The sequence below is a fragment of the Antechinus flavipes genome, chromosome 6 (genome assembly GCF_016432865.1).
Source record: "Antechinus flavipes isolate AdamAnt ecotype Samford, QLD, Australia chromosome 6, AdamAnt_v2, whole genome shotgun sequence".
NCBI lineage: Eukaryota > Metazoa > Chordata > Mammalia > Dasyuromorphia > Dasyuridae > Antechinus > Antechinus flavipes.
The window spans coordinates 256619921-256640212 of record NC_067403.1 but is presented as its reverse complement, the minus strand read 5'-3'; the positions used below and the strand labels follow the sequence as shown (position 1 = coordinate 256640212).

Genomic DNA, 20292 nt, shown 5'->3' with positions numbered 1-20292 from the left:
TGTTGATCCAGCTTTATCTCCAGCCTCTTTGCTCTGGGCCCATCAGTGTTTGCTAAGTTGAAACCCAAACCCTGCCCCTCCCCCCCAGGCTGCCCTCGGGGTCTTGGGGCTGCAGAAGCGGGGTCAGGGGGACCGCGAGGTGGACGGCGACCATCACCAGCCACGGCTCGGCTGTCTTTCCTCCGGATTCGGATCAAGCAGGGACCAAAAGGGGGAGGGGGGGTGATCTCTGGGAGTTCCCGGGCCGGCCCGGGTGCAGCATCGTTGCGCCCCTCGCTCCTTTGGCCAAAGCCGCCGCTAAGCGTGGGGGTTTGCAAGGGATCTCAGGAGAAAAATTACTGCGGGGCGGGCGGAAAAGGGGAACGACGAGGATGGGATTCGAACCCACGCGTGCAGAGCACAATGGATTAGCAGTCCATCGCCTTAACCACTCGGCCACCTCGTCCCGCCGCGGGCTCGCTCCTCCGCGCAGCCCCTTGTTGCTGCGCCCGGCGGCGGCGCGCACTGCGCCAGCCTCCTCCTCTCCTTCCTCCTCTTTCTCGGACCTCGCTGGCCCCGAACTGCGGGAGATCTCGGCGCGAGCTCCTGCCGGGCGGGCTGTGCGACTTCTGATGCAAAGAGGGACCGCGCGCGCGCGCACGCACACACACAGAGCACACGCACGCGCGCGTACGCACACACACCAAAACACTCTCGGTTTCCTGAAACGGGGCAAATCCCCTCCCGGCCCCTCCCGCAATAATTGCGGCGGGGTGCAGACGGGAGGGGGCGCAGGTGCCAGGGGATGGCCTTCCATGAGCATGGCGCGCACTGTGTCCTCCCTCCCTCCCGTCCCAAAGTGGGTTGCGGATGTCGCTTCCCTGCACTCCCGGGGCCGGGGCGAGCACGCCGCCCGGGCTCCTCGCTGGGAGCCGCACTCGGGGCAGCTTCCCCGATCCCGGTACTACTACAGCAACCGCAATGGCTTCCTTCTTTGCTCGCTTGCTTTTGGCAGGGGAGGAAGGCGCGGGGCCCGTCTGCACGCCCCCCACTCCGTGCCTCGCCCCCTCCCGAAACGTTGACTTTGCCAGCGAGACCGCGCCCCTCGGCTGGGCGATCGGCCCCCACACACTGAGCATCCCTTTCCTCCGCTACGTAAGTGGGCCGGAGCAGCCGCAGAAGGCAGCCTGGCAGCGGCCCGCTCGCCGCGGGGGGCGCGCGGCTGCAGTGCGTCCTCCCGCTGGGCAGAGGGCGAGCTCGCGCTCCCCGGCGGCTCCGCAGTGCTGGGCCGGCGGCGGCAGCAGTAGCAGCTGCGGAGGGACAGCGGCAGCAGCGTCTGCGCTCGCTCCGCTCGGCCCGCCTCGGCCTCCTCCTCGCCCGCTCCCCTCCCCCCGGCCCCGGCCGGCCCGGGCGGAGCGCGATGCCCAACCCGCTGGCGGTGGCGGCGGCGGCGGCGGGCGGCGGGCACGCGGGCGGCCGCTGCTCGGCCTACAAGCTGGCGCTGGCCGCGCTGCTGGCCGTGGCGCTGCTGCAGTTCGTCTACCTGTCGCTGCTGGCCGGGCTGCACGGGCGCGAGCAGCGGCGCCGCTACGGGCAGCTCTTCCCCGGCGGGGCGGCCCTGGGCGCCAGCCTGCAGCGCCGCGCCGCCGAGAGCGCCAAGGAGCAGCTGAGGGCCGTGCTGGCCGCGGGGGGGGCCCTGGATGCCAGCGGCGACTACCGCGTATACCGGCACGTGCTGGGGGACCCCTCGCGCCGCCCGCGCGATGCCCTGCTGCTGGCCACGCACACCAGCCTCAGCAACCTGGGCCATGTGGGCACGCTGCTGGAGCGCTGGGCTGGCCCTCTGGCCGTGGCCGTGTTCGCGGCGCGCCCGGAGGAGGCGCAGCTGGCCACGGTGCTGACCTACGCGCTGGGCGCGCTCTGCACGCAGGCCGTGCGCGACCGCCTCACCATGCACCTGGTGTGCCCCGCGCGCACCGAGGCCGCGGTGCCCGACCCCCGCGAACCCGGCGAGTTCGCGCGCATCAGCAGCTGCACCGACGTGTTCACGAGCATGGGCGCCCGGAGCCGCTCGGGCCGCAACTACGCGCTGGCCACCAACGTCTCCTACCCCAACAACCTGCTGCGGAACGTGGCCCGAGAGGGCGCCGGCCACGCCCTCGTCGTGGATGTGGACATGGTGCCCAGCGAGGGGCTCTGGACCGGCCTGCTGGAGCTGCTGGCCCTGGGCGAGGGCAAGGCCGGCAGGGCGCTGGTGGTGCCGGCCTTCGAGATCCGCCAGGGGGTCCGGGTCCCCCGCACGAAGATCGAGCTGATGCGTTTCCTGAAGATGGGACATGTGCGCCCATTCTACGCTGAACTGTGCCCCCGATGCCAGGCCCCCACCAACTACACCCGATGGCTCACTCTGCCCCCAGGGGGACCCCTGCGCCCTGCCTATCGGGTGACCTGGCAGGACCCCTGGGAGCCCTTCTATGTGGCTGGAGGGGCAGTGCCCTCCTACGATGAGAGGTTTCGCCAGTACGGCTTCAACCGCATCAGCCAGGTGCCAGCCCTTCTCTCTGGGGGTGGGAGGGAAGGGGCCCCAAGAAAGGTGTCTGGTAAGAGGCAGGGGCCGGCGGGAGGGGAACCAAGGCCAGTCTTATTTAACTTTTTCCCCTTCCCTTGCCAGGCCTGTGAACTCCACGTGGCGGGGTACGAGTTTGAGGTGCTGAACGATGCTTTCCTGGTTCACAAGGGTTTCAAGATGCCAGGGGATTTCCACCCCCAGAAGGAGGCAGAGAATCAGCGCAACAAAATCCTCTTCCGCCAGTTTAAACAGGAGTTGAAGATGAAATACCCAGACTCCCCCAGGCGATGCTGAGCTACTGACCCACCTATTGAGGGGCCTCCAAAGGCAGGGGCTGAGGCCTTTGGCTCTTCAGGTTGCCCCCTCAAGCCTGAGGGAGGCAAGAGGGGCTGACCCGGTCCTTCCCCCTGGGGGTGGGCCTTTTTTAGGTGGGTGATGAGCACTGATGTGACAAAGCCAAGAGGTAAGATTCCATGGGGTGGGAGACAGAAAGGGAGTGGGGACTTGGGGGGGGAAGAAATAAGCTTGAATTCAGGAAGCTTGAATTGTGGTTCAGAGATAGCAGCCAAAAGTCCTTCATTCTTCTCATTCTGCATATCCCTAGGTCCCTGCCCTTTGCCTCCACCGCTCTTCTCGGGACACTCTCCTCCCCTTTCTGGGCCTCAGTTTCCCCATCAGTAAAATGAGAGACTTGGACTAGATGCCCAAGGTCCCTTTCAACTATGAATCTGATGATGTAAGGGAAAGAAGGAGGTTGGCAGTCGCGGACACCAGTCCCAGCGATGCCTCGGACTTGCTGTGGGACCCGGAGCAAATCCCTTCCTCTCTCTGACATGTCTGTAAAAGTCGAGAATTGGACTAGGGGAGCTGTGAGGTCCCTTCCAGCTCAGAGGTTTGGCATCTGTGACTGGCACAGCTTTGGGAATCAGGATGGGTGGGGAAAGACCCCCGTTGGTGAGAGGAAACCCCATCCCAAAGAGCCAGGAACTTTCACTTGGATGATCATATGCCAATAAACAGTGTTCACGTGGACAAGCGTGTCTGGGTGTTCCCTTCCAGCATCAGGGTGACAGACCCAAGGTCTGAGCAAACCACTTTGGAGCCTCAGTGCCCCCATCTGTCATGTGGTAGTAATCATTGTGTGTCTAGTATTTTCAGCTCCCCGATTGTTGTGAGGCCCAAAGGAGTGAATGAGTTTATAAGGGGCTGTAAAGTCTTGTATTAACTGTTGGTTGTGGGTCCCTTCCGCCCTAGGAACCTTGATACCCCCTCTGCATAAATCGAGGGCTAGCCTGAAGAGGGCGGGGGCAATGGCAGCTGCTCTAGCTGTTTGTCCTGAGCGCGGGGGCCCGGGAGCCCGGGGATCCGGGACGCAGGAGGGAGGGGGAAAATTCCCACCTCTTGCTCCAAGGCAATTAAAAGGCCAGGGGAGCGTCGCCGGTTGCTATGGAAACACCAGGCGCCGGCGGCGTCCCAGAGTGCCTCGCGGCTCGGCGCTTTTCGCTGACGTAGTAGCGAGTTCCCGCTCACTCTTCGGTGGGCGCGTCCTGGTGTGCTCGGCCCCTCCCCGAGGGGCGGAACCAGGAGAGACTTCCGGGACGCCGCCGGCTGCGTCTGTCGCCGCCCCCCACCCCCCGACCCCCGGAGCAGCCGTCTGGATCCGGGACTCGCGGCGAAAGGTTCGTCTCGGCCGCGCCCCCCCCGCTCCTTTCCGCGGCGCGAGCGGTAATAGCGTCCGCCCGGGCGAGCTCCACGGACCCGGACCGGACCATTGCTCCGGGCCGGGGGAGGGTGGTCATGACCCCGGGCACCTGAGGCGGGGGTATCCCCCGGAGTAGTGGCCAAGTCCTTGGGCCTCAGTGCCCCTCTCTGTAAAATGGGCCTCTCCTCCCCCCGCGGAGGCGCCCTTCCGACGTTGGTCGGGATGGGGGGTACCTTCCCCAGTCGCCCCCGCGCCGGACTCGGGACTGCCCCCGCCAGGCTCCGTTCCCCGACGCTTATTGAGCGTGGGCCTGCGGGCCTAGGGGCCTACGGGTTACAGAAAAGCGAGGCCGGGCCTGCCTTCACGGGACTTCCCATCCACCTCTCCCCTCCCCCCATCCGGGGCGCCGGGGGAAGGAGGAATGCTGGGCCTTGGGGGAGGGAAGGGATCGTGGAGAATGTGCGTAGATTTTAGCAGTCACCCCGCCCCCTCCCCGGCCCCTTCCCAGGCTGTGAGCCCAGGGACTCGAGGAGCGGCCCCGTGGGCCCCACGAGCCGACCTCGGCCCGGCTGCTCCGCGCCTCGATCTGCAGCGGCGGCGCACGTGCACGTGGAAGGTCTGCCGAGGCCCGGGCCGGCTCCGGGCCCGATCTCCGAGGATCACAGTCCGTGGGGCATAAATGGAAAGTCCCGAGCCAGGGTCCAGACAAATCACTTCCCGGGAGTGTGCGAGAGGGGTGGAAATGGGGGAGCAGGGAGGGGAAGGCCGCCTCACCGAGGGACCATTGGTCTGCCCCTCCCCCTCGTGTCCGCCGGGTCACACGGCCTCCCCCGCAACCACTTGGACGAGGTGGAGCCTCCAAGGAGGGGGTTCGCTCAGCAGGGCTTTCTCCTTAGCCAGAAGGTAACCCCATTTAGGAGAAGAGGCTCCAGGGTGGTCAGTAGGAAATAGGTGTGGGGGAGCCATTAAAGGGGTGCGCCCCGGCTCTGACCCCATTTGGGGGTTTTCTTAGCAATGGGGCTGGAGCAGTCGGCCGTTGCTTCCAGTCCATTTTTCAGATGAGGAAACTGAGGCAAAGTGAGGTGAAGTGTCGGGCTCAGATACAGCTGGGAAGTGTCTGAGGGCAGATTGAAATGCAAGAAAAGGAGCCTGTAGGCCTTTGCAGAGCTCCAGCCATGTTCTTTTTCTTAATTAACCTTTTAGGGGACTGGAAGGGGGAGCCTTCCTGTAACTCATCCCCATGGGCTTTCCTGGGGCTGCTGGGGTTCCAATGAATGTCGGAGTCCAGGCTCTGACCAGTAGGATGGAGGTGGGGGGGTGGGGAGCAGGACTTTGGATCCCCCTTTCCCTCTGTGTTTCTGTCAGGAAACAGTGTCTCCTTCTAGAAGTGAGCTTGGTTCCGCAGGGGCCCCACCCTGCAGCTTGGGGTCCCCTGCCTCCAGGCCATGGGCCCATATCTTGTTTTTCTCTTTGGACTCGGGGTGAGAATTCTTTGAGGGACCCTTAAGTTCAGCCCCAGCTGCCTCCCCCTTCTTACCCCCACCCCATCTTCCCCTTACCTGGAAGTACTTTGCTCACCTTCCCCCTCCCCCCCACCTGGAAGTACTTCACCCACCCACCCTCACCTGGAAGTACTTTTTCTACCTCTGAATGGAAGTTCCCCAAGGCAGGAGAAGTGCCTGCGGATTGTTTGTAGCCGCTGCCTCCCTAAAGCCCCCAAAGGGAGGCTAAGGCCCACCCAAGGTTATAAGTTCTTAGATTTCCACTCAGAAGGGACTTACCTCTTGTTTTACAGAAAAGGAAATCAAGGCAAAAAGGGGCAGTGACTTTGCCTCAGGCAGGATTGTGCTCCACAGTCCCTGTTACGCAGCCCTGCCGGGGTCCCGGGCCTTCTGAGCACCCCCATAGTGCTGGGCGGAGCCCCCAGGGCATCCACCCCTAAGGCAGGGGCCTTGCCGCCTGGCCTTCGGCCCTCTCTGAGGTCCAGCCTGGGACTTGGGGGCAGAGGCTTGTGGCTAAAGAGACCCTGGTGACCCCTGCCCGAAGCCGGAGCTGGGCGCCGGGTGGTTTCAGGGTTGGATCTGAGCCTCCCAGGCAGGGAAACGCCCCCCAACAGCGCCAGTGACCACCCACCACCACCACCACACCGACTCCTCCCCTCCCCCTGGGGGTATTTCCTTTGCTCCAGCCCCTTGAATGGTCCTGAAAGGCCCCCTCTCTTCTCAGGGTGACGATGTCAGGCCAGCCCCTGAGCAAAGACGCCAGGGCCATGGAGGGGGACGGGGACGGGGACTCTGCCCCGGAGATGAACGGGCTGGAGGAGGAGGGCAGCGAGGACGAGCAGAGTGCCAGCCAGACCGAGTCCGACGGGGAGAGCTCCGGTAAGGCCGCTGGTCCCCCTCCCCCAGGGCTGCCCCCCTGACCGTTCCCCACACACACACACACACTCACACACCAGCAGCGCCCTAACCCCCGACCGGCCTCCTGTCCACAGACATGGACGACGAGGACTGTGAGCGGCGCCGGGTCGAGTGTCTGGACGAGATGTCGGACCTGGAGAAGCAGTTCTCCGAGCTGAAGGAGAAGTGAGTGCGCTGGGGGAGGGCCCAGCCGGGGGGAGGGGGGGAGGGAGGGGGAAAGGGGGGTCCTGGGGGCGCCCGCTGACTCTGGTTTCTCAGGTTGTTCAAGGAGCGGCTGAGCCAGGTGTGTTTCCGGCTGGAGGAGGTCGGGGCCGAGCGCGCCCCCGAGTACACGGAGCCGCTGGGGGGGCTGCAGCGGAGCCTCAAGGTTCGGATTCAGGTGGCAGGTGAGTGCGGGCTCCTCGCCGCTGGGGGGCGCTGCTTCCTGGCGCTCGTGCCCGTGGTGAGACCCCCGCTGCCCCTCTCTCCCAGGCATCTACAAGGGCTTCTGTCTGGACGTGATCAGGAACAAGTATGAGTGCGAGCTTCAGGGAGCCCGGCAGCACCTGGAGGTGAGGGGGGGGGCGGGGGCGGGGGGTGGGGGGCCCGGGCCCCAGCCTGACCCCCTAGTGCCCTTTGCAGAGCGAGCGGCTGCTGCTGTACGACGCCCTCCAGGGGGAGCTCCAGGAGCGGATTCAGCGGCTGGAGGAGGACCGGCGGAGCATCGACATAAACTCTGGTGAGGCTGGCCAGGTCTGGGGGGGATGGGAGAAAGGGCCAGGCCTGGGGGGGGGGGGGGGGAGAGGGGGCTGGGCCTGGGGGGGGATGCCAGGCCTGGGGGCCTGCTGACCCTGCCCTCTTGGCACAGAATGGTGGGATGACAAGCTGCACCCACGAGGGAGCTCGAGGTCCTGGGAGTCCCTGCAGTCCGGCAAGAGGAAGAAAGCTCCCCTGGTCTCTGGTATCCTTACACTGGTGGGGGAGGGGCCTGTGCCCCACGGGAGGGCTACAGCCACAGGGGGATGGGCAGGGATCCTCCGGGCTGGGCATCCCAGGCTGGCGAAGAGGAATCACGGCTCTGATCTGGGTCTGTCCGTGCGGCCTCCCTGGGGAATCGGGCCCGGCCTCCCCGGAGGCAGCCACCTGGAGGAGCGGGGTCCGAGCATCGCCCTGAGGGTCCCACTGGGCCGCAATCAGCAGCAGGGAGTGAATTTCCACATCTGGAATTCTTTCCCCAAAGGAGTCACAGGGCGGGACCAAAAGCCTGCTCCACAGTGTGGGGGGGAGGGGGGGGGGGGGACACGTGACCTCATAGTATTAAAAGGAAGCCACATCCCCGGGAGCTTTGGGAGCCAGGAGGCTGGAAGGGCCGGGGGCTCCGGGTGGCGGGGGAGCTGGAGAGAGCCCCCTGCTGGCAGCGCTTCTGCTTTCCTTAACTGGGCCCTTCCAGGACCTTACATTGTGTACATGCTGGAGGACATGGATATTCTGGAGGACTGGACGGCCATTAAGAAGGTAGGAAGATGAGCGGTCTCCTGAATGATGCCCTGGGTGGGGGGCAGCTCCTGGGCTAATGGGGGAGAGACCACCTGCTCACAGTGAACCAGCTCCCCAGGACAAGGAAAGAAGGGCCCGGAGTTGAGGGAGAGCGTGCGCTGAGACCCGAGGGGAGCCAGGAAGTAAAGATGGGGGGATGGGCCTCCAAGAGGCCAAGGTTCAGAGGGAGGATTGTGGGGGCTCCTGGTGCTGAGAGGGAGGTGGCCCGGGGCCATGCTGGGTTGGGGGGGGGGAGCACACTCTGGCAAGGGGCTCTGCTGAGTGAGTTGGGGTGGCCAGATCCCAGAATCCTGTGCGTGAAGGAGACCACTGGATCCCTGGGAAGTGGGGGAGGCTCTGATGGAAGAGGGAATGCTCAGCGAAGGGCCCCCCTTAACCAGAAAGGCGCGAGAGGAATGGGGGACCTGAGGGGGCCGCTCAGCTCCATTTTGGGATGCCCAGAGGCACCACTCGGCAGCATGGGGATAGGGCAGCGAGCAGTGAGGGGTCCGGGGCTAGGGCAGGGGGCCCAGCCATGAGCTGAAGGCCACCCCACCCCCACCTCCCGGCACTGGGGGGCTGAGCCAGAGGGTCAAGACAGCGGGAGGGAGATCCAAGGGCCAGAGAGTTTGACCAGGGCAGGGACCAGAAGGCGGACGTCACGGGCGCTGCTGCCCCCAGAAGGCACCTCATTACATGGGGAAGGGGGTACCTCTCCCCTCCCCCGGCATCAGGGACTCCCTTGGGGCTTCCTTTAAAACTGGACAGTGGCTCATGCTGGAAGCCTAGGGTGGGAGTCCAGGCTCTGGGTTTGAATCCCACCTCTTGGGCCAGCTTCCTGGATGAGCCTTAGCTGGGCTCGGGTCCCCAGTCCCTGAAGGGGAAAGGATCACAGGTTGGGGGCCAGGGCACTGGGAGGGGGCAGGAAGGGAGCACAGCGCTTTTTCTCCTCCGCAGGCCAAGGTGGCGGTGTCCCCACAGAAGAGGAAACCTGAGGGTGAGAGCAGAAGTGGCTCTGGGCAGGGCTGCCCATCCCACTGAGAGAAGGCCCACGGGGCGGGCGTGCGGGTGCAGCGTTGGCAAGGAGGGGCGCGGTTTTGGGGCCTTGGTCCGGCCTAGACACGCCTGGGCGGACTTGCCTCCCTCTCCTGCCCAAGGCCCACCTGGCGGGCGCCCGGCCCACAGCCGATCTCAAGTCTTTAACCCCCGACGGGCAGCCGGGCTGTGGCCAAGGCCCGACTGGACCCCTGGGGCTCCTGGGCCCTCCAGCCACCAGATGACCCCGTGGGCCGCCCCTTCCTCCACCATCTAGCCTCCAGAGGTGGGGCGGACGCCCCTGGACGTGGGGGCTGTGGAGGGTCCAGTCGCTTTGACCCAGAGCCAGACTCTCAGAATGGCCCAGGGCCGGCCAGCTTTTGCCCCCAGCCCCAGGGCCGCTCAGGCCGCCCGGCCAGGGGCTCGGGGCCAGTTCCTTGGAGTGACGCGTTTTGGGGTGAGAACGAAGGAACCCAAGTTTTTCCCAGGGTTCCGAGGTTTAGAATCATGGTGACAATTAAAGTTTAATAATTAAAACAACTGCCCTGACTCGTGTGTATCTGTGCCCACCCTCCCAGCACCGGGGGAAGAGGGAGGAGAGATGCGGGGCCCAGAGGGGCCTCTACCTATGCTGGACTGATGAAGCTCAGTCGGGGGGCTTCCCCTCAGGATTACTCACAGGTTGGGTGGGGGAGGGTTAGGAGCCATCAGCTCCTCAGCCCAGTGCATGCTGGGGCCCCGGAGGGACCCGAGGTCAAGCTCAGGGCTGACCCCGAGCAGGGCCTCCAATCTGGGGCTGCCTCGGTTTCTGCAGCTGCTGAATGGGAGGAGAGCACCTCAGGAGGGACTGGGACGCAGTAGGTGCTTCTCCCAACCCTCCGCGCCCCCTAGCGGCAGCATCCGAACCCGGCAGGGGCCCCAGCGGAGGCGCACCTTCAGGGGCCCGGCAGCTACCTGCCGGCCGCCTGGGCAGGGATCCAGAGGAGGCTGCCCGAGGGCGGGGAGAGGGCCGGCTGAGCCAGACGCAGGTGACCTCACACGCAGCCTTCCCCCCTCCCCCCAGCGCTGTCAGTACCACCCCCACAGAAAGGGGGCAGTTACCATGGAAATGATGCGGGGGGAAATGCAGCCTCACCATGGCAACCCCAGAGCTACAGGCAAGAGATGCTGGGGGGGAGCCAGCCCGTGACCGGGAGGGGGCACTCCAGGCCTGGGGGAGGGGGCGCCGAGCCGGGATGGGCAAGACGGTGCCCGGGAGTGAGTCACCGGGGCCTGCGTGGGCCCGAGGCAGATGCCCGGCTTAACCCGCTCCTGCCTGCGGCCCCTTCAGCGGCGGGCCCGGGGGCGGGGAGCAGGGATGCCTGAGCCCGGGCGCGTGGGGCGCTGTCCCCGGCATCCCGGGGTGTGGGGCAGGCGGGGCCCGCGGGCGCAGGGGCGGCTGGTGCCGGGCGGGCCGGCGGGGCCGTGGGCAGAGAGGAGTTAACAGGCTGGGGTGTGCCAGGGCTGAGCTCCCTCCAGGAAGTGTTACTCACCGGGAATGTGACTGCGCCTTCGCTCCCGGCCCTGGATCCTTAGCTCCAGAGCTCGGAGAGGGGCTCCCAGGGCCCCCCATGGAGCTCCCCGGGGCCGGCGCCCCCGCCAGGTACCCGCGCCCGGGAAAGTTGGGGAACTCGGGAGTGTGGAGAGCAGAGTGTGAGTGTCTGAGTGATTGTGTGTGTCTGTGATTGTGTCAGTGATTGTGTGTCTGTGTGTGTGTGTGATTGTGTCAGTGATTGTGTGCATGAGTGTGAGCGTGTGTATCTGTGCCCTTGCACAAGCCTGGAGGGAGAAGATGGGACGGGGAGGAAACTGGCGAGGGACCTGGGAAGCCGGGAGGGAAGAACGGCTCCCAGGCTCGGGGGGGGGGGGGGGGGGGGAAAGGGGGGAGGCAGCCATTCCTCGGACCCCGTCTGTCTTCGCAGCCCAGCCAGAGACCCCATCTACGACATCCCGGAGGCCGGGGGGCGGCAGGAGGGCCCGTTCCGGGGCCCCGGGCGCCCAGTGAGCCTGTGGGAGCGGCTGCTGATCACCCAGCCCGTGTGGCTCCAGCTCAGCGCCAACGCCGCCGCCGCCCTCCACGTGCTGCAGAGAGAGCCCCCCGGGGTGAGGGACGGGGCTGGGGGGCGGGCCCCGGGGAGGGGGGCCGGGAGCTGGGGGGGGGGCGGCCGGGAGCTGGGGGGGGGCTGGGCCTCTGGGAGGGGAGGCCGGCCCCAGCCTCTGAGCCTCCCTCGTCGCCACAGACTTTCCTGGTTCGGAAATCCAACACCCGGCAGTGCAAGGCCCTGTGTGTCCGGCTCCCGGAGGCCCTGGGACCTTCCTTTGTCTCCAGCCACGACATCCGGGAGGGCCCCGAGGGTGAGCCCGCTGCCCGGAATGGGCCAGTCTGGGGGGGGGGGCAGTGTGGGGGCTGGGTCATTGGGGGGGCCGGGCCAGTCTGGGGGGGTCCGTGTCAGTGGACTGTTCCTGCCCAGTGTGACACCCCCGTACCCCCGTACCCCCCTCCCCCCGGCAGCTGTCTCCCTGGAGGGCTCCGAGCTCCACTTCCCAGACCTGATCCAGCTCATCTCCGCCTACTGCCACAGCCGGTGAGCGGGGGGTGGGGGGAGGGAGTTAGGGGGGCTGCCTCCCCCGCCCCCTCCCCGGGATCCTGACCCCTCGGCCCCCTCCTCCCCCAGGGACGTCCTGCTCCTCCCCCTCCAGCTGCCCAGGGCCATCCGCAGAGCCACCACCCACAAGGAGCTGGAGGCCATCTCTCACCTGGGGATGGGTACGTACCCTCTGTCCCCCCTGATCCCCGTGACGTCTGTGTCCCGGAGGGGCGAGGGGAGCGGGGCTGGCCGTGCCAGGGGGGCGCCGAAGCTCACGCCCCCCACGCCCCCGAATCCCCTCTTCTCCCCAGAGTTCTGGAACTCTTCCCTGAACAGCAGGGCCCCCGGGGGCCCAGCAGCTGCGGCCCCCCCGATTCCCCGCCTGAAGCCCCGGTCCCCCGAGGAGCTGGACCAGGGAACCGGGGGCGCCCTCTGCTTCTTCAACCCCCTGTTCCCCGGGGATCTGGGCCCAGCCAAGCGCGAGAAGTTCAAGAGGAGCTTCAAGGTCCGGGTGTCCACGGAGACCTCCAGCCCGCTGTCACCCCCGGCCGCCCCCCCGCCCCCCGTGCCGCTGCCCCCCGGGGGCCCCCCCGCCCAGGCTCGCGCCGCGCCCCCCCACAGGCCCCTGAGGAGGGGCAGCTCGGGGGGCTATCGGGTCCCGGGGAGCGCCGGCCTGGGCGCGCCTCCCCTCCCCTCTCTGCGGGAGGTGGACAGCGGCTCCCCCAGCGCCTCGGAGGACGAGGGGGGCCCCCCGGGGGGCCCGGCCTCCTCCCCCCGCCCGGGGCGGCGGCGCCGGCTGCTCCGCTCCATGAGCGACGCCGTGTGCTCCCTGCTGGCGCCCGAGAGGCAGGTGGCGCGGGCCGTGGCCGAGCTGGCCCGGGACCGACGGACCCTCCCTGGGCAGCTGGTCCAGGACTTGCTGACCCGGGTGCGAGCGGGGCCCGAGGCCCGGGAGCTGCAGCAGGTGCGCGAGGTGCTGAGCCGGGCCCAGGCCCTGCTGGTGGCCGAGCTGGCCCAGGAGAAGCTGGTGGCCGAGGAGCGCCTGGGTGAGTGCCGGGCCTGCCCCCCTCCCCCACCCCCAGCCCGCCTCCCCCGCTCTCCTCCTTGCCCACCCCCAGCCCCTGAGGGCCCCGCGCCCAGGGAGCCTGGCTGAGCCTCGGTTTCTCCTGTGTGCCACATCAGCCGCCCCTGGGCGCGGGCCCCCTCCTCCTCCTTTGCCCCCGGGCGCGGGCCCCCTCCTCCTCCTTCCCCCCCCCCCCCGCACGGGCCCCCTCCTCTTCCTTTGCCCCCGGGCATGGGCCCCCTTCTCCGCCCCCCCCCGACGCCCCCTCTCGCCCCCCAGAGCTCGTGGTGGAGAAGGCCCTGCAGCGCTCGGTGCTGAAGCCCCTGCGGCCCCTCCTGCTGTCGCGCCTGCGGCTGCGCCTGGCCGCGGACGGCTCCTGGGCCCGGCTGGAGGAGGGCCTGCGGCTGGCCAAGGCTCAGGGGCCCGGGGCCTTCGGGGACTGCCTGGGTCTCCCCTCCCCGCCGGAGATGGAGCGCATCCGGGAGAAGCTGCTGAAACTGCTCGGGGGCTATTCTCCCAGGGCCAAGGTCACCCGGCTCCTGCAGGCCTGCAAGCTGCTCTCGGAGGCCCTGAGGAGCTGGGCAGGTACCGGCGGGGCCGGCGAGGGGGGGGTGGGACGGAGGCCCCGCCAGGAGCCCCCCAGAACCTCTGGGCCTCGGTTTCCCCTGGCGTCCCCAGGGTGGGCCCTGTCTGGCTGCAGAGGAGGCCCACACGGTGCAGGGGAGGGCGCGCCCCGCTGATCCCCCCAAAACCCCAAGGGTGGAAGGGACCGGGCTGGGGGCCGGCTGTCTGTGGCCCAGGGACTCGGGGGGAGGGAGGGGGCGCAGCCCGGGGTCCCCGGGGCGAGTGTGACCCAAGAAGCCCCTGGCGGGCGCCCCAGCCCTGGGGGGGGGCAGGGGAGGGGAGGCCCAGCCTCCCTAAGGGCCCCTCCCTCGCAGGGGAGAGCGCGGGCGCCGATGAGTTCCTGCCCCTGCTTAGCGCTGTCCTGGCCCAGTGCGACCTCCCGGACCTGCTGCCCGAGGCCGAGTACATGGCGGAACTGCTGGAGCCCGGCCTGCTCACGGGGGAGGGTGAGCACCCCCGCCCCCCTGCAGCCCCCAGAACTGAGCCCCCTCCCGCGGCCTCCGCCCCCGCCTCACCCGGACCTCCCTGTCCTAGGCGGCTACTGCCTCACCAGCCTGATGGCCAGCCTGACCCTGCTGGGGAGTCTGGGCCAGGCCGGGGCGCGGCCCCTCAGTCCGGCCCAGGAGCTCCGGCGCTCGCTCAGCCTCTGGGAGCAGCGGAGACTCCCTCCCTCCGGGAACTTCAAGGTAGCTGCCCCCCCCCCCAAGGGCGGAAGCTCCCACTGAATGGGGGAGGGGGAGGGGGGCTCAGAGCAGGGGGCACACGCTGAGGCTCGGGAGGCCCGGGACCCGCCTGTGCCCTTGGGAGCCAAGTGGGCACCCCCGGCATCGGGACCGACTCCTGGGCCCTCTGCCTTTCCCAGCACCTCCTCCGGGTGGCGTACCAGGACCCCACCAACGGCTGCACGTCCAAGACCCTGGCGCTGCCCCCGGGCTCCTCGGCGGCCACGCTGTGCCAGCTCTGTGCCGCCAAGTTCCGGGTGAGCAGGCCCGAAGCCTTCGCCCTCTTCCTGCACAACGAGAAGGGCTCTCGCCGCCTGGCCCCCGACACCCTGCCCCATGACCTGGCGGGCCCCGGCTACCTCATCTACCGGCGGGTGGAGGGAGAGCAGGATGGAGGCAAGGGGAGGGAGGAGGCTCCTGGGGCCCAGGGGGTGACCCCCGAGGGAGGTGGAGGGAGGCTGGAGGAGAAGGGCAAAGGGGCAGGAGCGGGCCACCCGGAGCAGGAGCAGGGGCCGGAAGCGGGGGGAGGTGGAGGAGCCCCCGGGGGTCCCGAAGAACAGGGACCGGAAGCAGGGGGAGGCGGAGGGACCCCTGGGGGTCCCGAGGAGCAGGAGCCAGAAGCGGGGGGAGGCCCCGAGGAGTGACCACCCAGAGCCGGCTTCCGAGGGCCAGTCCACGCCCACGCTGGCCCAGGGGCGGCTGGCCGGGGACCCCCCCCCCCATGTGGGGGAGGAAATGGCCTTGGGGGCTTTGCTGGGTCTGAGACCTCCCGGGATTGGAGAGCTGAGGCTGCTGTTGCTGCTGAATGAATGGACAAATGTATGAATAAAGCACTTACTAAGCACTTACCACGTGCCGAGCTCAGACCAGGCAGAGAAGGGGCAGCGCCTGCCCCAAGGAGCTTCCCTTCTGGGCAGATGATGGAAGGGGGGGGTCCCAGGATGCTGAGGGGTCTGGGGGCCGCTCCCCAGGGTCCCAGGCAGATCCCCTCGGGCAGAAGGTCATGGTGGGGCCAAGGGCAGCTGCACCTGAAAGGCCGAGCCCGGAGCCGCCGGCCCAGGGACGCCCACTTCGGGTCCGCCCAGTGTTGGATTGGGTCCGAGGCTGGGCCCTCTCTGAGGCCCGGTGACTGGCGGGGCAGCCCTGGCAGGCTCAGGAGGGTGGGAGGCACTGGGCAGCCCCCCCCCCCAGCGGGTGCCCTCCCAGTCACAGCCTCCCCGTGGGGCCCCAGGAGGCTCCGTCCTCTCTGCCTCCCGTCCGCAGGCAAGGAGAGGGTCCTGGAGGCCCCGACCTCAGGCGGAGCTCGGAGCCTCAGGTGCACCCCCACTGCCTCCCTCTCCGTTCTAGGGGGAGGCTCCGGCCGCCCCACCCCCATCCGGTGTGTCCCGGCGTCTCATGGCGGGGGTTGGGGGGGTGGGGGGGAGTGGTCCGCGCCGGGGTGACCCCTCCCCCCCCACCCCCCTTAGCCTCGGGAGGCCCAGTCGGGCGGAGTCCCGCCCCCTGAGGATGGAAGAGGCCGGAGTGGGGGAGGGGCGGCCCCTCTGGACTTTCCTGCTGGTCACTGCCGGACCCGGCTGCAGAAACAGCCCCCTCAGAGCCCCTCTCCGCAGGAGCTTTAAACGGCCCCCGCCCAATGACCCCGAGGGAGGGGCAGATGAGGAGGCTGGACTTGGAGCCAGCAAGTTCTGGGTTCAAATTCGGGTCCGACGTCGTTGGCGGTGACTTTGGACAAGCGGCTCCTCCTGCCTCCTTGGGGGTGGCAATGACCCTTAGTAACCTCCCAGGGGGCTGGAGAATGACAGCGAACGTCCAGGAAGCCTCCGCAAGCCTGGAAGGGCCGGCCCAGTGTCCGAGAGGCGGCGCCCCCGAAACTTCCGCCCGTCCCTGGAGAGCCACGCCGGGAGCTCGCTCCCTCCCCCAGGGCCTCGGGTCCGGCAGCCCCGAGTGTTCGGAAGTCTCCCCTCGAGGGGCACGGCCCCCGCCCCGGGCGGCTCCCCCTCCTGGCCCACAGGGGCGCCTCCGGGGGTCGCGCGCTCCCCCGCCGACGCCACGTGCTCACTGCAGGCCCTTCCACTTCGGGTCTGTGGCTTTGGGGGGGGGTCACTCGGGCTGGGCCCCGGCGTCCGGGGGGAGGGGCTAGATGGAGACCCCGGCTTCTCAGCCCCTCCCCCAGCTGGGAGAGCTCGCCTCTCTGCTCTTCCTCGGTGGCCACCTGCATCTTGGCTCCCCCGGAAGCCCCCGATCTCCCAGGCCCCTCCCTTACCCAGCCAGGGCCCCCTCCCTCTCGGGGCGCCGTCCTCGGTCTCTCTTCGCGCCACCAGAGGGCGCTCCTGCGCCATCCTCCAGCAGAGGAAGGAAGGGGGGGGCGCGCTGAGCTGGGGCGGCTTCTGGGCAACCGGGGGCCAAGGGAGCCCCAAGAGGCTTCTCCGAGGGGAGCCTGCGTCGTGCTCAGAGGTTGGGCCCAGGCCAACCCTTCCGACAGACGAGCAAACTGAGGGGGGGCCCTCGGCTGGGGCTGGGGGCGCACCAGGGGTTCAGAGGGAAGTGGCGGCGTCCCCGGCATCTCCCCCTCCCCCACAGCCGCCTCGGAGGACTCAGCCAATGGCCCCGTGAGAGCCGGGACTGGAACCCGGCTCCGTCAGTCACTGGGGGGAGGGGGGGGGCTCCTCCGCAAACACAGCTGCTGTGGCCGCTGGGCCCAGGGGGCAGAGGGAGGGGGCGGGGCCCCGGGGACACTTCCTCCCTCTCCGGGCTGGGCCTGGGAACTGCTGGGGCGGCCTCCACCTTCTGGGGCTATTCCTGGGTCCGGGGCTCGCCTCCCCCGCCCGCAGGACCGGCTTAGACGCGGCCTCCCCGGAAGGAGCCTCGGCCGGGACTGAGTGCGCCTCCCCAGCTGGGGTCCCGGGGGGCTGGGAGACCGAAGGGGAAACTGAGGCTCAGGGAGGCGCCAAGCCCGAGGCCGTGGGGCCCACTCCTGGGGAGCAGGTTCAGCCACGCGTTTGCCCACGGCACACAGCGGGGGCCTCTGCACACAGTAGGTGACTAATAGATGTACGAACGAGCCCTGAGGGTCCAGGTCAGGCGGACAGAAGTCCTGGACAGTCACAGAGGCTGGAGAGGAGAAGGGGCGGGGCCTGGAATGACTGATGGCCAGACTCGAGGCTCCCAGCTGTAAAATGGGGACCAGAGGCCTCCCGGGAAAGGCGGTCGTGTGTGAGTGTGAGTGTGAGTGAGTGTGTGTGTGTGAGAGTGTGTGAGTGTGAGAGTGTGTGTGAGTGTGTGAGTGTGTGTGAGTGTGAGAGTGTGAGAGTGTGTGTGAGTGTGTGAGAGTGTGTGTGAGAGTGAGAGTGTGTGTGAGTGTGTGTGTGAGAGTGTGTGAGTGTGAGTGTGTGAGTGTGTGTGAGTGTGTGTGTGTGAGAGAGTGTGTGTGTGAGAGTGAGAGTGTGTGTGTGTGAGTGTGTGTGTGTGTGAGAGTGTGTGAGTGTGAGAGTGTGTGTGAGTGTGTGTGTGAGAGAGTGTGTGAGAGTGTGTGTGTGAGAGTGTGTGTGAGTGTGTGTGTGTGAGAGTGAGTGTGTGTGTGAGTGTGTGTGTGAGTGTGTGAGTGTGTGTGTGAGAGTGAGAGTGTGTGTGTGTGAGTGTGTGTGTGTGTGAGAGTGTGTGAGTGTGAGAGTGTGTGTGAGTGTGTGTGTGAGAGAGTGTGTGAGAGTGTGTGTGTGAGAGAGTGTGTGAGTGTGAGAGTGTGTGTGAGTGTGTGTGTGTGTGTGAGTGAGAGTGTGTGTGTGTGAGTGTGTGTGTGAGTGTGTGTGTGTGTGAGAGTGTGTGTGAGTGTGTGTGTGAGAGTGAGTGTGAGTGAGAGTGTGTGTGAGTGTGTGTGAGTGAATGAGTGTGTGTGTGAGTGTGAGAGTGTGACTGTGTGAGTGAGAGTGTGTGTGAGAGTGTGAGTGAATGAGTGTGTGTGAGTGTGTGTGTGAGTGAGTGTGTGAGAGTGTGAGTGAGAGTGTGTGTGAGTGTGAGTGTGTGTGAGTGAATGAGTGTGTGTGTGAGTGTGTGTGTGTGAGAGTGTGTGTGAGTGTGAGTGTGTGTGTGAGTGTGTGTGTGTGAGTGTGTGTGTGAGTGAGTGTGTGAGAGTGAGTGTGAGTGAGAGTGTGTGTGAGTGTGAGTGTGTGTGTGTGAGTGAGAGTGTGTGTGAGTGTGTGTGTGAGAGTGTGTGTGAGAGTGTGAGTGTGAGAGTGTGACTGTGTGAGTGAGAGTGTGTGTGAGTGTGTGAGTGAATGAGTGTGTGTGAGTGTGTGTGTGAGTGAGTGTGTGAGAGTGAGTGTGAGTGAGAGTGTGTGTGAGTGTGAGTGTGTGTGAGTGAATGAGTGTGTGTGTGAGTGTGTGTGTGTGTGAGAGTGTGTGTGAGAGTGTGAGTGTGAGAGTGTGTGTGAGTGTGTGAGTGTGTGAGTGTGTGAGTGTGAGAGTGTGTGTGAGTGTGTGTGTGAGAGTGTGTGAGTGTGTGAGTGTGAGAGTGTGTGTGTGAGAGTGTGAGTGAGTGTGTGTGTGAGTGTGTGTGTGTGAGAGTGTGTGAGTGTGAGAGTGTGTGAGTGTGAGTGTGTGTGAGTGTGTGTGTGAGAGTGTGTGAGTGTGAGAGTGTGTGTGAGTGTGTGTGTGAGAGTGTGTGAGTGTGAGAGTGTGTGTGAGTGTGTGTGTGAGTGTGAGAGTGTGTGTGAGTGTGTGAGTGTGAGAGAGTGTGTGTGTGTGAGTGTGTGTGTGTGAGAGTGTGTGAGTGTGAGAGTGTGTGAGTGTGAGTGTGTGTGAGTGTGTGTGTGAGAGTGTGAGAGTGTGTGAGTGTGAGAGTGTGTGTGTGAGTGTGAGTGAGTGTGTGTGTGAGTGTGTGTGTGTGAGAGTGTGTGAGTGTGAGAGTGTGTGAGTGTGAGTGTGTGTGAGTGTGTGTGTGAGAGTGTGTGAGTGTGAGAGTGTGTGTGAGTGTGTGTGTGAGAGTGTGTGAGTGTGAGAGTGTGTGTGAGTGTGTGTGTGAGAGTGTGTGAGTGTGAGTGTGTGTGAGTGTGAGAGTGTGTGTGTGAGTGTGTGAGTGTGAGAGAGTGTGTGTGTGTGAGTGTGTGTAAAGCCCCCTTTCTGGCCCCCCTAAAGGAGCAGGACTGGGGGCCTCCAGGTCCCTTCCAGCCTGAGGGACACGTGGCCCACGGGGCAGCCGCCCTTGCCTGGGGGGGACGGTCTGTCCCCAGCCCCCAGAGTCATCTCTTTGTCCGGCCCCTCCCCAGACCTGGGCTCCCGGCCCCGGCCTACGGAGGATGGGAACGGGAGGCGCCCACCCAGCTGCTGAGCAAATCCAGACGCACCAGAGACCCGGTGGGCCGGGGGGGGGCAGTTGTCCCTTCTCCTGTGAAGCCTTGGGGTCGCGGGGCACGGGGATGTGCGGTGGACAAAGGGGCGCAGGAGCCCTTGGCGGGGCAGGAAGGAGGGTGGGCAGCCTGGGTGGGGTGGCCTGAACTCAGCAGATTCCAGCCCTAGTGACTCATGGGGTGGACGCCTGGAGGTGGGGATGATGGGAGGGGGAGACAGCGGAGGGGCCGGAGAGGGGCAAACAATGTACGGGGGGCAGGGAGGGAGAAAAGCTTGGGGCAGCCCGGGAGGCTTCCTGGAGGAAGGGGCACGTGGTTGGACTTTGCCAGGCGGGTAGATCCCCACAGGTGGGAAGGCCAAAGGTCGAAAGGAAGCTGTGGGGGCTCCAGATCTGGGATGTCACGTGGAGGGGGCAAAATGGGAGGAAATGGGACACAACTGGAGGCCTCTGGGGGGGGGCCCTGGAGGCGGGAGGGCGAGGGGTGTCTCAGGGCCCAGGAGGCGGATTCGTGGCCAAGATTCAGCCTTGGAGGCTGTCGTCGTCTGTCTCCCCCCCCCCCACCTCCCGCCTCCTGCCCCCATCCTGGAAACAAGAGAACTGGCTCCTTCTCTCCCCACCCCCGGGGAACATCAGAATTTAGCTCTAAAACAGTGCAGCCCCACCACAGGGGACGGGCTTGCTGACAGCAGCAA

General features: G+C 66.5%; 3 protein-coding genes and 1 non-coding gene across 5 annotated transcripts; 3 read left to right on the top strand and 1 right to left on the bottom strand.

Annotated features, from left to right (window-relative positions):
- Nucleotides 1–363: 363 nt before the first annotated feature.
- On the bottom strand, nt 364–445 carry TRNAS-GCU (transfer RNA serine (anticodon GCU)). Its single transcript has one exon. It is a non-coding gene; the product is annotated as a tRNA-Ser (tRNA).
- Nucleotides 446–1305: 860 nt separating this feature from the next.
- Nucleotides 1306–3583, top strand: B4GAT1 (beta-1,4-glucuronyltransferase 1). Its single transcript, XM_051966623.1, has 3 exons — nt 1306–2524; nt 2651–3011; nt 3153–3583. Exons 1-2 carry the CDS (start codon nt 1400–1402, stop codon nt 2840–2842), a joined length of 1317 nt encoding a protein of 438 aa, XP_051822583.1. The 5' UTR covers nt 1306–1399; the 3' UTR covers nt 2843–3011; nt 3153–3583.
- Nucleotides 3584–4059: 476 nt separating this feature from the next.
- BRMS1 (BRMS1 transcriptional repressor and anoikis regulator) lies at nt 4060–9760 on the top strand. Of its 2 annotated transcripts, none has more exons than XM_051966625.1 (9): nt 4060–4227; nt 6477–6631; nt 6745–6835; nt 6929–7056; nt 7142–7221; nt 7292–7388; nt 7518–7610; nt 8100–8164; nt 9143–9760. In XM_051966625.1, the coding sequence occupies exons 2-9, from the start codon at nt 6484–6486 to the stop codon at nt 9224–9226; spliced, it is 786 nt and encodes a 261-aa protein (XP_051822585.1). In that variant the 5' UTR covers nt 4060–4227; nt 6477–6483; the 3' UTR covers nt 9227–9760. The 2 variants fall into 2 exon arrangements, with proteins under 2 accessions (XP_051822585.1, XP_051822584.1); XM_051966624.1 differs by lacking the exon at nt 4060–4227 and adding an exon at nt 4766–5153.
- An 852-nt stretch (nt 9761–10612) lies between these two features.
- RIN1 (Ras and Rab interactor 1) lies at nt 10613–15104 on the top strand. Its single transcript, XM_051966620.1, has 10 exons — nt 10613–10862; nt 11182–11362; nt 11500–11614; nt 11772–11844; nt 11935–12026; nt 12159–12893; nt 13190–13495; nt 13849–13980; nt 14069–14220; nt 14397–15104. Exons 1-10 carry the CDS (start codon nt 10831–10833, stop codon nt 14898–14900), a joined length of 2322 nt encoding a protein of 773 aa, XP_051822580.1. The 5' UTR covers nt 10613–10830; the 3' UTR covers nt 14901–15104.
- The last annotated feature ends 5188 nt before the right edge of the window (nt 15105–20292 follow it).

What these genes read in the sequence shown, in the direction of transcription:
- BRMS1 (XM_051966624.1), top strand. Translation starts at nt 4,930, where the DNA reads ATGGAAAGTCCCGAGCCAGGGTCCAGACAAATCACTTCCCGGGAGTGT. An exon ending in GTCCGACGGGGAGAGCTCCG is followed by an intron (nt 6,632 to 6,744) that starts GTAAGGCCGCTG and finishes TCCTGTCCACAG; the next exon opens with ACATGGACGACGAGGACTGT. An exon ending in GAAAGCTCCCCTGGTCTCTG is followed by an intron (nt 7,611 to 8,099) that starts GTATCCTTACAC and finishes GGGCCCTTCCAG; the next exon opens with GACCTTACATTGTGTACATG.
- RIN1 (XM_051966620.1), top strand. Translation starts at nt 10,831, where the DNA reads ATGGAGCTCCCCGGGGCCGGCGCCCCCGCCAG. An exon ending in GGTGGCCGAGGAGCGCCTGG is followed by an intron (nt 12,894 to 13,189) that starts GTGAGTGCCGGG and finishes CTCGCCCCCCAG; the next exon opens with AGCTCGTGGTGGAGAAGGCC. An exon ending in CGGCCTGCTCACGGGGGAGG is followed by an intron (nt 13,981 to 14,068) that starts GTGAGCACCCCC and finishes TCCCTGTCCTAG; the next exon opens with GCGGCTACTGCCTCACCAGC.
- B4GAT1 (XM_051966623.1), top strand. Translation starts at nt 1,400, where the DNA reads ATGCCCAACCCGCTGGCGGTGGCGGCGGCGGCGGCGGGCGGCGGGCAC. An exon ending in GCTTCAACCGCATCAGCCAG is followed by an intron (nt 2,525 to 2,650) that starts GTGCCAGCCCTT and finishes TTCCCTTGCCAG; the next exon opens with GCCTGTGAACTCCACGTGGC.